Raw genomic sequence first — 13,637 nt, forward strand, 5'->3', positions numbered from 1 at the left:
CCTAGTGCTTCTGATGCATACAAGGTTGTTCACTTTAGCCTTATTGTTGTAGAGATATCATCTAATTCATCTGAGGATGTTTTGTAAACCAACAAACAAATAAAAAACAGGGCTCACATAAAACATCCTTAAATAAAGGCAACATATTAAGGATATTCAAACAGTTTAAATGGTTCATTGTTGAATGCATCCATAACCAAGCTCTTACAGCATATTTTAACCGTCTCAAGGACACAAAATAAAAACTGATCTCGAAACAGAGATTGTGTCGACATAAAGAGCCGGTATTTATTTTTTATTTTTTTAAAGAATGGCTTTATTCTGTCAATAACTCATTTTCATATTCTAAGAAACACTTATTTAGTCAGATTTCTCTGAGTTTGACGTAGGGAACAGCCACTGTACAATAAAACTATGTAATCTTTATTCAAGAAACATCTAAAAAAGGTGTTTGTTCTTTATTTTCAATTTTCAGTTGTTTTGCTGGGTGTTTGTTACCTTGATGTACTTGACTTCTTCCATTTTTGTTAAATAGATATTTGCCATGTTATACTGACACAAAGAAGACATATTTATAAGCTTTTCTTGGCTTCTTGCCTCTCCCATACAATGGTTTTAACTTTTTATGCTGTCTTATATTTGTAATTTGTTTGCTAATGATGATGATAATAATAATATCTGAACTCTTTACAAACCATTAAAGTAACATTCCTTACAAAGCTGTGAATCAATGTTATCATACATGAAGCATACAGTATCACATGCAATTTAGTCCCTGCATCCATGCTGCAAAATCTTGTATCAGCTAGCAATAGAAGCAATTTGACCTGCGCGCTAAACATTAATCAATCTATCATATCAGAGGGTATTATTTCTACTTATACTAACCATCTGGACAAATAATTCAACAGTAACTGGTAAAAGTATCATTACAACACTTAAAAATGTTATCACATAATGGGGACACAATGGTGTCCTCAAAGTATGACTTTGTGGTAACTATTAGAAATGCACACATACACATTCAATGATTCAAAATATTTTGTAGTCAGATGTTTACAGTCCAACTGAAGCACCAAGGCTTTTTTATCCATGAAGATTTAGTGGGCTCTAGTGGCCTTTATTCACATTAGCGAGGACAGTAAGTGGGCAGAGAGAAGATGGTGATATGCAGCAAATGGCCACAGACTGTGAGTTGAACCTGGGTCTCCTGCATCAAAGACTTTCTGACTCCATACATTTGACACTCAATAAAACAGCTGAGCAACTCAGGTCCCTAATGAGGCCTTAATCAGTGAGAAAGAAATCTGTTAGAACCGTTGTTTATATCTCCCAGAAACAATAGTAAACTGACGCCCCCTAGTGGGTGAAAGTTGGTCACAACATGATCGAGTCTTTATAGATTGTTCTGACTGAGCCGCTCCTTGTGCTTCGTTTCCTTTATTTTCAGATTAAATTCAGACTCGAGTTGAGATCACATTCTGTTTACTGCGGATATTCATAACCTATATAAACGTTAACACATGAAACAGACGCTACAGCACAAACAAAACAAACCAGAGACCAAAGAAAAACTGACATCTCTATTTTAGGGCATCCGAGCTCTGGCTGCAGGACTAATGGGCTTTCAGTTTGCTCATCCAATGAGCTTAGTACCTGTTTAAGATAAAACATATTTCTGTTAGATATATTTAAATCTGCATGTGATTGTTTTTCATATGTGTCTCATCTCACCTGTAATAATTGGCTTTGAAGGGTCCATATTTGCTGATGCCCAGGTACTTGGCCTGATCGTCAGTCATCTCCGTGAGGTGAGCCCCAAACGTTGGCAGATGAAGACTGGCAACATATTCATCTGAAAGTGCAAACACATATGTTTAATTTGCTTGTTGATGGTATTGAAAAGTTGTTCAATATATAGGATATTCAGGGTAATTAAGCAGAGAACTTGCCCATCTTCTTTGGCAGCAGGTAGACGTCCTTTTTATATCGTCCCTGTGGAGCGTTGTACAGCTCTATAAGAGCCAAGGCCTGAAATTCATCAGTGAAAATTAAACACTAACAGAGTCACTAACAATAAGTTAAAAATGAGTTTTCAAACCTGAGTAGTGGCTGTAATGGAGAGGACAAATGAAGGCACGGTGGAGCAGCTCAGATTCAGCAAACGACCCTGTAAGAAAAGTTAGGAAAATCAACGCTGTAAGACAATAACCTCAAAATACAACTGAAAGAATGTGCATTCTGCTCATTAATTATGTACAATGAAGTTGAGTGTTTGCAAGCTTCTTCCCGGATGCACACCGACTGGAATAATACTCAAAAATGTATTATCTGTTCCTGTAGTTCAACTTACTGACGGTAAGTCTCTGCAGCAGTGACAGCTGTTGTTTGTCGGTCTGATCTCTTTTCAAACAATCTCTCATAAACAACTTTAGCGAGTTTCTTCTAAACTTGGCACATTTTGACATCACAAAACATGTTTTAAGCCATAAATCAAGAATCACATTTACTAAATGTGACAAAATTTGACATAAATGTTTGACAGAATGATGAAATGATGTTTTATATCCAAAGAGTCAATCATCAACTTCGCTGTGACATTATGATAATCTGCAAAAATACTTTTCTGGACTGTATTCACAATGCCGTAGGACAGAGTTTCTGTTCACTGATGGTCACTCTGGCAACATGACTGACCACCCGATTTGTCCTAAACCGGTGACTCTAATCTTGGTGCCAACCTTGAAGCTGTTCTCTTTGAACAACTGTGCTGAAATTTAAGGTGTGTTTGAAATTTCCCCTTTTTCAGAATTTGTAGCTTCTTTGCAGCAACAATCATATATGAAATATTGTCTAACTGAGACTGGGACAGCTTTAAAAAAAAAAAAAAGATTTAACCGAATCAGCTTGATTAGCTAAACACTTAATATCTTCTTACTCTATATTTTAGTCTGGGTTGACATTCACTTGCAAACTGGCTACACGGCAGTCAAATACAACCCCACGCTGTTAATTCTTGTTACTTTTTGATCATTGGTAGAAATAGAGGACTGTACCAGAAACCTCTGAAAACAGTTTAAAAAACAGCTCTGTTCTGAAAGATAATAATTTTCAGCTTCACAGACATATGAGCAGGAGACCTGTAAGTATAACAGTGCTGCTGCTGTTTCAAAGAGGCCAGCATGTGTAATGATTTATCCTTTAAACACTGCTGCTTGATCCATTTTGGGTTGAAGATAAACATATATTGTCTTTGCACATGGCAGCATGGAGACCTCTGAATGATTCATGAGGAAGAGAAAAATTCAGACACAGAAAAACATTAAGGTGCATGTTTAAAGCATTAACTAAGGCACGGTTCAGTTAAATGTCCCAGTGAGTCTTTCAAGTTTTTAATTCCATCTGTGCTCTTCTGTTTTGACAACAGAAAGGTCCATTAAGTTCACCCATTTTACCTTCCCATGAAACCATGTGAATAGATGTCTCTGTAGCTGTGGTTTGTAAGCAGCTGTGTTAGAATGATGTGAAAGGAAAACCATTTGTGTGTGATCAAGCCCACATTGAGTACAATGATGTTCTCTCTATTGTTGTTAACGATGCTTAAGATCCATACCAGGTCATTATTATGTAATTTTACATCTATTATGTAATAAATCTGGTTTCTTTTCCTGCATCTCTCGCTGGTTACTTTCCCACTGTATGATCTGCATGGTCAGAACCAGTTACATTTAGCATTAGCATTCTGAGTTCACTTCTTTCCTCCTGTCGTTTCTGTGTTTTAGACTTTCATATTATTCTAAGAAAGCCTTGTCTTGCTGAGAAATCTGCTTCAATGTTCTGGTTGAAACCAGAGTTTCAAGTGCTAACAAGAACCTTGCAAACTCCCAAGGAGCCAGAGTCCAGTTACACGAACAGCAGCTCTGTTTACCATCTCACTATGGCAAAATCTGATCAAATTAGATCTAATCTGCCTGAGGAATGGTTACCTGTATATTCAAGGAAGCTCTAGGGATGTCTGTCAAATACAGAAACATGGTAGATTCATCGTGACACACAACTACCTACATGTTTCATCTTCAATTAACACTTAATTATCATCTGAATGACAGCGTAATCCATGTATGTGATAAAAAAGTATCATCACCTCAGCCAGTAGGACGACTCTCTTGCCATCAGGCCAGATGACCTGGTCCACGTGAGGCCTCACATGCTGCCACTCCAGCTCTGCAGTCCGCAGACTCGCCTGATAAGTAGGAGTCTGTGGCTGAATCATTTAAGTATACTCAAACAGAAAAGCGTGCATGAACATACACACACAGTCTTTACCAAATCCATCTCAGTGTTGGAGTGTCCCATGTTGCACACTATGCAGCCACTTTTCATTCTGTCAAAATGTTCCCTCCCCACCACGTTCTTATTGCCTGCAGAGAATCAGAGATCAGATAAAACAGATCCAAATAATCATTCGTATTTGTAATTCAATACATATCATTAGTAATAATGTCTTAGTCAGAGAACAGCAATTGTCGTACCTGTGCAGGTGATGACAATGTCTACCTGTCTGGCAACTTCACTCAGTGTAAGCACTCTGAAGCCATCCATGCTGAGAGGAGGAGGAGGAGGAGGAGGAGGAGGAGGAGGAGGAGGAGGAGGAGGAGGAGGAGGAGGAGGAGGAGGAGGAGGAGGAGGAGGAGAGAACAGTAATTCAGCATGTTTTGTTACAGTGCGGCTTTGAGAAGGGGTGAACACTTTAGATCTTTGCCGATAAAAGCTTCCTGTTTTCATACCAGGCCTGGAGGGCACAAATAGGATCCACTTCTGTGACGTACACGACAGCACCCAGTGCTTTCAGAGCAGCGCAGCAGCCTTTACCAACCTGCAAGGACAATGTAAAGAGGTTGGCCAAGTGGCTTGAATATGAGTTATTCTTAAGACGGACATGTTAGGCTTTTGTTACACTGACCTCTCCATATCCGCACACCACCACCTGTTTTCCTCCAAACATGACGTCAGTAGTTCGCTTTAGACTGGAAGAGGAGTTTAACACAGTCAGGTCACTGCTGTACAGGTTGTAATACATGTTTATGGTCACAACATGATTCACTACCCATCCAGTATGGACTCCTTGCAGCAGTAAAGGCTGTCAAATTTCTGCTTGGTCACAGAGTCGTTAACATTCATGGCAGGAACACACAGCTTTCCCATTTTGATCATCTGGTACAATCTGAAATAAGGGGGCACGTACACGTGAGGTGGAGAATGACTTCAAGTGACCTGATTCAAGCATTGGTACAAACTAACCGATAGACGCCTGTCACACTTTCCTCCACAATGCCTTTGATCGTCGGGAAAAGGCTCGGATACTTCTTATAGATCCAGTGGGTCAGGTCGCCACCGTCATCCAAAATCTGACAAGAGCAACGATAAGAAACTCAAGTTTTCATAAGTGCAGCTGAGTCTGAGATAAGAATGTTTAACAAGGTAAAGTCCTCTGTTGTAAGTTTGACAAATCAGTGCGTTAAATGTTAATCTAATGTCCTCAAAAGCCATCTGAATGAAACACAAGTCATGGAAAAGCAATGTGATATCCTCTGAAGTTAGCTAAATATGACTCTGTGTTGTTGTGTGTTCATATCAGGGCAGTTTGAAAATAGCTGCTGAATAACTGAATAAAATTGTGGTGTTTTAAAGTAATACTGTTTAACTGAAAATGTGCATGGTCAGGTTTTCATTTCTGCATTGTTTCCTTTGTTTTTGATGCCTTTCTTTAACATGGACTCATGTTTTCAATTTGCATTTTGCACTACTTAAATACAGACACTACACTTTTTTTTCAGAAACCCAAATGCTGCATTATGCTCTAAAAAAATTATTTTCTGTGAAAACTGTTTCAGTTCTTCAGGATGTCTTCAGTAGTTATTCTGGAAATAATAATAATAATGTGTTGCAGACGAAACAAAAATGTGTTGAGGTTGCCATGCTGATGCTGACAAGAGCATTATTTTGTGAATTAGGCTGATAAAAAAGTGAAACTCTTAAACAAAGTTTATAGAATTGCCTTGAGCACTCCAAGACTTTATTCAGTTTGTCTCAGAATAGTGGAAAAACTCTCCTGCTTCTGCTCGACTTGCATATCAAGTTCTTTAATCGCCTGCCTCTGGTGAATCTGCATCTGGGTCCTCTTCTCCGCTGCACACTAAACTACGACCAGTCTGGCTACTTTGCCTGCCTGAATTTGCCTGCTCTACCCTCTATCTTTGACCTCAGTGGAAATAAAAAACAAAAGACCAAAATTATTTTTCAGCTTCATAAAAGAAACACCAGGCTGTTTAAGTTCTGGGTGCTCTTGGTCAAAATACACCATTAGTGTGCAACTATGCCCTGTCCACCTAAATTTAAATTCTCATATCACATGAACTTATAAAATATTGTTCTTTCTGTGGTACACAAGAACAGCAGACCATGTTCACAAAACAAATCCTTACTTTTGGCACTTGTGGCTTGGTTTGACATTGGCAAATATTATGTAGGCCAAATTCTAAAGCTAACCAAACCTTGGATTACAGTAAGTATTGTAAGGGCCAAAAGATATTGTAAATGGAAGATTTAGATCATTTTGGCTGGGATCATTCCAGGCTAGATGTTGTTCAAAAGAAAACTGCACATAAGCCAATATACTTTGACACCTGAGATAACAATAACCTTCAGAAAGGAGATATAAAAGATCTAACAAACATTTTCAAATGTCAAATTTGCTTGAGCTGCAAAGCAACACCATCAAAGGCGTCACAGACATAGCTTAAATCCTATTTTGAGTGAACAGTTTCTGATTGATCTCCATGTCCAGAGAAGCTCTGTGACACATCGTTGTGCAGGAGATTTGATCAACATACCAAGTTTGGCTGCCAGGTGTCAGCTGCAACACATCGGTCAATGCACCACCAGAAGTCGTCCTCTGATTCTCCTTTCCATGCAAACACTGGGGTTCCTTAAAGAGAAAAGCATACAATATAAAGAGGGTGTGATGATCAAATGATAAAGAAAGGAAGAACACATCCTGACGGGTCAGGTGGAGGTACTGGTATAGAGCTGTACCTGCTTCAGCCAGAGCAGCAGCCACAGCGTTCTGCGTGGAGAAGATGTTACAGGAGGCCCAGCGACACTGTGCCCCCAAAGCAGCCAAAGTCTCAATCAACACCTGCAAGAGATCAGAAACACACAGACCCACATCTAATAAATTTATAGTTTTTCTGGTCTAAATCAGGGCTGCACCAGTTTATTGAAAAAATACCTTAAAATCATAAAATCAACAGGTGCAATATAAAAAACAAAGGTGTTTTCATGTGGGCTGCATTCCACTCAGATGAAGTTCTGCTTTTGTGCATGGTCTACAACTAATTAGCATGCACAGGGGTGGCACTCAGCCCCCTAATCAATGCACCCAAGCATAACACCATATATTAACTTTTTGGTTTATATATCACAAATATACAAACAATTCTTTTCACCCTCATTATTCTGTTTTATATTTTCCTCTAATTTCACTTCACCTGCTGTTGAAGGCACCTAACATGTTTATTAATGTTTAGGTATTGAAGGAGCACCAATTTGCAGCTCTTAAAAGTGTGTGTGTTGAACTGACCGCTGTCTGTGCAGTGATGTGTGTGCATCCCACCACATTGGCTCCAGCCAGAGGTTTTTCCTCACCCACTCTTTTCCTCAGAATCATCAGTGCTGGCATTTCTAGATATGGCAGATGTGGATGAAGACACATGAACAGGACATGTTACATATCTGTTGCATCTCATTCTATATTTTGCTTGTCTGTGTGTGTGTGTGTGTGTGTGTGCTACTTTCCCTCCACAAAGCTTTGATTTTTGATTGGTTGCTATTCTAATAATATTCTGTCATTAGTTTATTTCCTAAAGGACTAAACTCTGATTTGAATACCTTGCTGTGCGATCTGTATTTCCCTGCGTCCAAAATCAGCTTGTTTGATGTTTTTGATGCAGAAGTCAGAAAGGCCTTTGGAGTTCTTCTGCAGCTTGTCTCGGGGAGACGACTCACCACCCTCAGAGGTGTCGCTGTTCACTGCAGGAATAAGACAAAGTGTAAAAGAACAATCACCTGGCTTAAGTTTAATGTAGCAATAAAGACACAGATCATTTGTTTGGAAACTTTAGGTAATGATTTGACTACGGTTTACAGCCTTCATCGTAGATTACGAATGTGACCTCAGTGATGTGAAGACTTTGAAGTCCGTATGAGCTCTTGCAGTGATTAACATGTTTGAGAAAGGCGATTAGCACCAAATTAAATAGGCAGAATTCTTCAGAAGACTTTTCCTTTTAATAAGGTTTATCCAAAGAACAAAGCATAGGGGCTAATCCTCAGGGCCAGAATGTATATCAAAGATGTGTAATCAGATTAAACATCATGTGTTTTCTTTAGGCTTCAATACCTGAACTCAAGCTGTCTGTAGATGACTGTGACATGGATCGGGACAAAGAGCAAGGAACAGCCTTGGTGGGACGTTTGTTGAATTCTTGTTTCTGGTCATTCAGCTGTATTTGCTGAGAAAAAAAGAGAGAAGACACAAGCAGACAAAGCTAACTGAGTCACACAGAGTAAAGTGCCAAATATATCTGTTGCAACCTGTTTGCAAGCCATAAATAAAAACTTTCTTTGACTGTAAGAATCAACAAAATTGCACAAAAACAGCGTAATTCACGTAAGATTTTCTTTGACCGCTCTGCTTACAGCCTGTCAGTGTCTCATATTTCCCTCTTCTCTCTCATGTGTTGCTGGCTCACCATCCAGTGTGGCTGCTTGAAGGACGTGCTGCTGCCAGAGGAGTCCCACTTGGCCATGTTCGTCTTTGGCTGCTCAATCTGAATCTCAGGCTCTCTGAGGGCTGATTACTTTTGACTACTATTTCTCTCCTTTTAAACATTTTTCTTACCCACATGGGCAGACTTAAATCCACACCCCAACACGAACACACCCACGTTCTGACATCACCTCCAAAAACTAAAACCAGGGTTGAATGTTTGAGGATTATCGCAGAGCTGAGTTGGCAGCTCTGTAGTCAGAAAGGATAAAAATAGATTAGGGTTGTAAAAAAATATGAAGTCGGGCTTGCATAACAGAGAATATGATAACAGGGGGGTGTTGATCAAATATTAGAAGGCTGTGAATTAAATATCACCTGGAGTGTGAAATCATTTTGCTAGAGTAGCAGGTGACTGAGGCACAGATACTCTGATCAAACTCAAGAAAACACAACAACCTGACAGCCAGAACACTGATTTTTTTCCCCGTTGTATTTTGAATTATGTTGTACATCTTGTCTTTGTTTTCCTTCTAAACCTGTGTCCTGCTCACCAGCTCCCCACTCATCTTAAAAATGTACCTCCATTTTCCTCCAATGTACCTCCAATATACCTTATAAACGTACCTCCAAATGTACCAACCATTTTCTATACTCACTTAATCCAATTCTGGATTCATATTTAAACTCCTTTGTATTATTTGTTTCTTGTCAGGCTGTCTTTGTAGAATCTGTTCCATGTTTTCAAGAATTCTTTGTTATTTGTCTGTTTCTGGACTATGTTTTTAAACTTTACCATGTGCTTTCTCCCGGCTCGCTCGACTGGTTGCCTCCCAGTACTTGATTTTTGCCAGCTCAACTAATTGTAAACTATCTTGTTTTCAACAGATTTTCCACCAGTATAAAGGGGTCAAGCACGGTTCACTTTGAATGCTTTGAAAACTGAATCAAACATCTTTGCTGACCCGTGGGAATCTGTAAAACAGAATATTTGACAAGTCTATAAAACTGAAATATCAAATATCTGGAGCTTGAATCAAGCTGTATTGGTCCTTGTTCAAAGACACAATGCCGAGTTCTCATGAAAGATCACTTGAATGCAATCTTTTGAAAACAGTGGGCACGTACTCATGCAGCTGCTTAATCTTTTGCAAAGAAAGACATTAGAGCAGTGTGAGAGTTAACTTAATGATCTCCAACAGAACAAAGGGTCGAATCCACACCAGCTATTGTGAATACAGTGCAACGAAAGTTCATAGTTATTTGTGTGGCTGTCTGGTGTAAAACAAAGTCCTCTTTGAAAACTTTTTGTGCCCTGATTTGCCAGAAAAGTACTCATGCCCTTTTTACTCTTCTTCCACAAGTTTGCTGATTCAAAAATACACATTCAAACATCTTATTTCTCAATTCTAACTATAACACGTGAGGCTCTGACTTGCTGTCCTCTGTTAAACCAATACCTTGATGCAGATGGACTGCACCATCTTCTGGTCCTCGGATTTAGTTATATTCACCAGACTGTAGGCTTTCTTCATGCTGGCAGAGAGCTCCCACCGTGACACTGAACAATCCCGCAGAGCTGCAAGCTGATGCTGTTAAACCGCTCACAGAGTGATACTTTACGCCACGCCCTCACCCAACAGTCTTTGTGGGGCTTACAGCTGAGAATTTCCAACGTTATAGAAAGGAGACATGTGGAAAGGGTTAAACTCAGGCAAGGTTACACAAGGCCACAGATGGATAAGGGGCAAAAGCCTCTCTGCTCTCAGAATATAGATGAAAGACGCAGAAGAGTGATGTGCACGCATGAACGTACATTCATGACAGGACGTATTAGTGAGAAAGAAAGAGGAGCAACAGAAGAACCAGCCAAGTGAGAAAACACAAACCTACACTATCATTCAGGGACTCAGAGGGCAGTTTCTACCAGTGGATCTTTCACCATGAATTTATTGTTTTCTTTTCACCAAATGACTAACGCAGCTCTGCAGTTGTGTAATGTCATACATGGCTCTGAAGAGGCAATCGGGTTCATAGACATCTTTTTATACCAAGCAGGCAGGGTCACATAAATCATGTTGTGTTATGGAAACTGTAGGATTTGGGGATTTGGGGCTTATTGTGCACGGTTCTGAACTCCTCCACCCTCCTACCAGCAAAGTTTAAAGCAGTGCATCAGTAAAATATCCTCTTGAAAGCCTACTTCATTACTTTAGCATCACAGTCCTGCAACACTGTCCCCTCATGATGGTTAGATCCAGAGCAGAGAATCCTCTTCGTCAAAACCTTCGTCTACATCACTCACAATGCAACAAGGCCAGTCTTTTTGACACTTTTCACGATAATTGGGTAAACTAGAAAGTCTAAGAAAACATAATAAGCCAGCTTTCTTACTAAGTAATGTGTTTTTGGTTTCTTGACCCCAACTTCTAAACTTTATATAATTTCTTAGAAGGACCACTTTTGCAGTAAACACATACTCATAATTTTTTTAAAAAGTCAGACAAACTAGCCTTCTTGTTTTTGGATCACCTGTTTTGTTTGTATATGACTGCCAATGAACACGTATTGTTAATAGAAAAGGACAGGTATAATATGTCCTTTCCTTTCAAAGAAACAAGTGCAGCATAGGGTCAAACATTTATCGAGGCCTGCAGCTTGCAACTCAAATCATTAACAGCCTGAGTAGATGCACATTCACGCCTCCTGTGCATTACAGAAGGGTGTGCCATCTATAATCCTGTATACTAAACCATGTCTTTGCTTACCATGTTAGTCTTCAGAGCCTCAGTAATCAGCTCTTTGGTCCCAGCCTCAGATCCGTCTGCCTTGTCTCGACCTGGAGTCGACCGCCTTCTCTCTGCAGCCTTCAGCATCTGCAGCAAGTTTGGGCTGCATTTCACTGCCTTTTCTTTGGAGCTTTCCTCTCCTGCCCTCTCATTCAGCTCAGCTCCATCTTGCACATATGGTTCTGGTATCGTCAGGTCCTCCCAGGAGCCTCCTACCTGCCTATTTTCCTCTGCCATTACTCCTCTGATAGCCTGTCAATGAAGTGAATAAGATTCCTGCTTGGGTGTGTCTGCCCTCTGTCCTCTACCCACATGCATCCTCCTGTGACTCGTGTGTTAACTCCAAACAGCAGCAGTTCTGGGGTTACTTTGACTAAATGTAAAGCAGATAATTAGCTCTGGATGCTTTGTGTACAGGGTAAACACTGGTGGAAGAGCTGCTTTTTGTCAAAGAGAGAAGTGCAACTTATAAATGTATCATTGTTTTTTACCTCGAGTGAAGCAAAAAAAGAAGAACCAACATTCATGTTCTCTGGGCTTGAAAAGCTACTTTTAATTTTTGTGTTGCTGTTAATAACACCGACTCAAATCCCAATAAGAACACAGACACAAGAGCAACACAAATTGAGGGTTACATTGTAAACAAACAGGTGTGATGACTTGTTCACAATAAACCCCGCCAGCATCAATAGTGGCTCCATTGTGACCAACTGCTAAAACTAAAGCCAGGCTGAAAGATGACAAGGCTAGGATTTGCCAGACATTGATCTTAATACTAATAAATCAATACAACGCCATATATATGATGAGATTTCTCAGACAGATTCATCTAATTACCAAAAATCTGTGATGTTAAAGTTTGAAGTGTGATATACTTTCATAAGAAAAGTGAGCTGTCGGGTTTTGCTGTAAATTGTTTTCCTTTTGAGCTGCAATACAGGAATACTGACAGAAAAAGGAAGTTTTATATTAAAGTACCATTTGAGCAGTTATCAATCCCCTAAATATTTAGAAATTTTTGCCACGAGAAAAACTTTCATGGCCTGAAAATGGCTTTGTTATGGGTCTACACTAGGAGTCTTTAAAATCTATAATCTAAACTGAAGATTAGATTTAGAAAAAAATTCACCAAACTCACTCTGCCTTTTTGGTTTGTGATCATGATTATATTGTTTAATCCCATACACAATTAGCAAGCTAGGTAAGATAAACACATATTGCTGTTTGACTTATCTAGGCAACCAAATTAATAAATGGACTGTCAAATTGGATTTTATCAAAAACAAATTCATCTTTAATCTGGAGACTTTCCCTTTTGCCAGACTGACATTAAAAGGTTTTTAATGACGTGATTGGTTATATAAAGTTTTTTTTTTTAAAGTCCTTTAATCAAAATAAGTAGTTTATTCATACTCTTAAACATGATTCATAATTCATAATTTTCAAACAATTTAATTAATTAACACAACTCACATGAGCAGTTTCTACATCTTTCTACATTCTCATGTGTTTCCTTTAATGAGCTACAAAGTCCTCATAAGAAAGCGTGAAAAGGGGGAATGACGCAGTACTGTGCTGTGCTTTCAATCATTCACTCACTGTGAACACAGGACAAAAGTTTTCTTTACTTCTGAGCTTTCCTGGTTGGACTTTGGCAATAACCGCACCTGGTTAGAGTTAGAAATCATAACTACTTTATTAGGGTCAGAAGAAAGTCATGGTTAAGGTTACACTACCATTTTCCCCCTTTTTTAATTTACAACTTATGAGGCACCCATTTATAATTGTATACTTCATATGCAGATGCTCTCATGAACACGAGAGGTTGCATATTCCTTAAATGTCATTGTGGGAAGTTTTGGCATGCATAAGCAAATGATCCATGGGACAGTTCTCAGTAGGACAGTCTGCTCCATTGACTGAGACTCTCCTGAAACAGTTTGGATGCCTCCCGGAGAGGCCCATCTTATGCTTTAAGAACATTAAATTGACAACTTTTTCATAAAGTGAATCCTATA

At 39.2% G+C, this 13,637-nt stretch overlaps 1 protein-coding gene across 4 annotated transcripts; it reads right to left on the bottom strand.

Annotated features, from left to right (window-relative positions):
- Positions 1 to 1,730: 1,730 nt before the first annotated feature.
- On the bottom strand, positions 1,731 to 11,977 carry LOC140306959 (S-adenosylhomocysteine hydrolase-like protein 1). 4 transcript variants are annotated; one of them, XM_072385616.1, is made up of 16 exons: positions 10,291 to 10,467; positions 8,462 to 8,573; positions 7,951 to 8,091; positions 7,643 to 7,743; positions 7,096 to 7,198; positions 6,894 to 6,988; positions 5,302 to 5,408; positions 5,108 to 5,224; positions 4,964 to 5,027; positions 4,788 to 4,876; positions 4,533 to 4,603; positions 4,327 to 4,421; positions 4,145 to 4,243; positions 2,102 to 2,170; positions 1,953 to 2,031; positions 1,731 to 1,855 (listed from the first exon to the last, which is right to left on the bottom strand). In XM_072385616.1, the coding sequence occupies exons 1-16, from the start codon at positions 10,363 to 10,365 to the stop codon at positions 1,731 to 1,733; spliced, it is 1,542 nt and encodes a 513-aa protein (XP_072241717.1). In that variant the 5' UTR covers positions 10,366 to 10,467. The 4 variants fall into 4 exon arrangements, with proteins under 4 accessions (XP_072241717.1, XP_072241715.1, XP_072241716.1 ...); XM_072385614.1 differs by lacking the exon at positions 1,731 to 1,855 and having other exon boundaries at positions 1,887 to 2,031; XM_072385615.1 differs by lacking the exons at positions 1,731 to 1,855; positions 10,291 to 10,467 and adding an exon at positions 8,814 to 9,223 and having other exon boundaries at positions 1,888 to 2,031.
- Positions 11,978 to 13,637: the final 1,660 nt, after the last annotated feature.

The sequence above is a fragment of the Leuresthes tenuis genome, unplaced genomic scaffold (assembly GCF_036924035.1).
Source record: "Leuresthes tenuis unplaced genomic scaffold, fLeuTen1.0.hap1 SCAF_5, whole genome shotgun sequence".
NCBI lineage: Eukaryota > Metazoa > Chordata > Actinopteri > Atheriniformes > Atherinopsidae > Leuresthes > Leuresthes tenuis.

Bases quoted from the DNA above. Each gene is read 5' to 3' on its own strand.
- LOC140306959 (XM_072385613.1), bottom strand. From the start codon at position 11,856: ATGGCAGAGGAAAATAGGCAGGTAGGAGGCTCCTGGGAGGACCTGACG. The intron at 4,422-4,532 runs GTACGACAATTG...GATTCTCTGCAG, and splicing joins CATTGTCATCACCTGCACAG to GCAATAAGAACGTGGTGGGG. The intron at 2,032-2,101 runs GTTTGAAAACTC...GATGAATTTCAG, and splicing joins CCATTACAGCCACTACTCAG to GCCTTGGCTCTTATAGAGCT.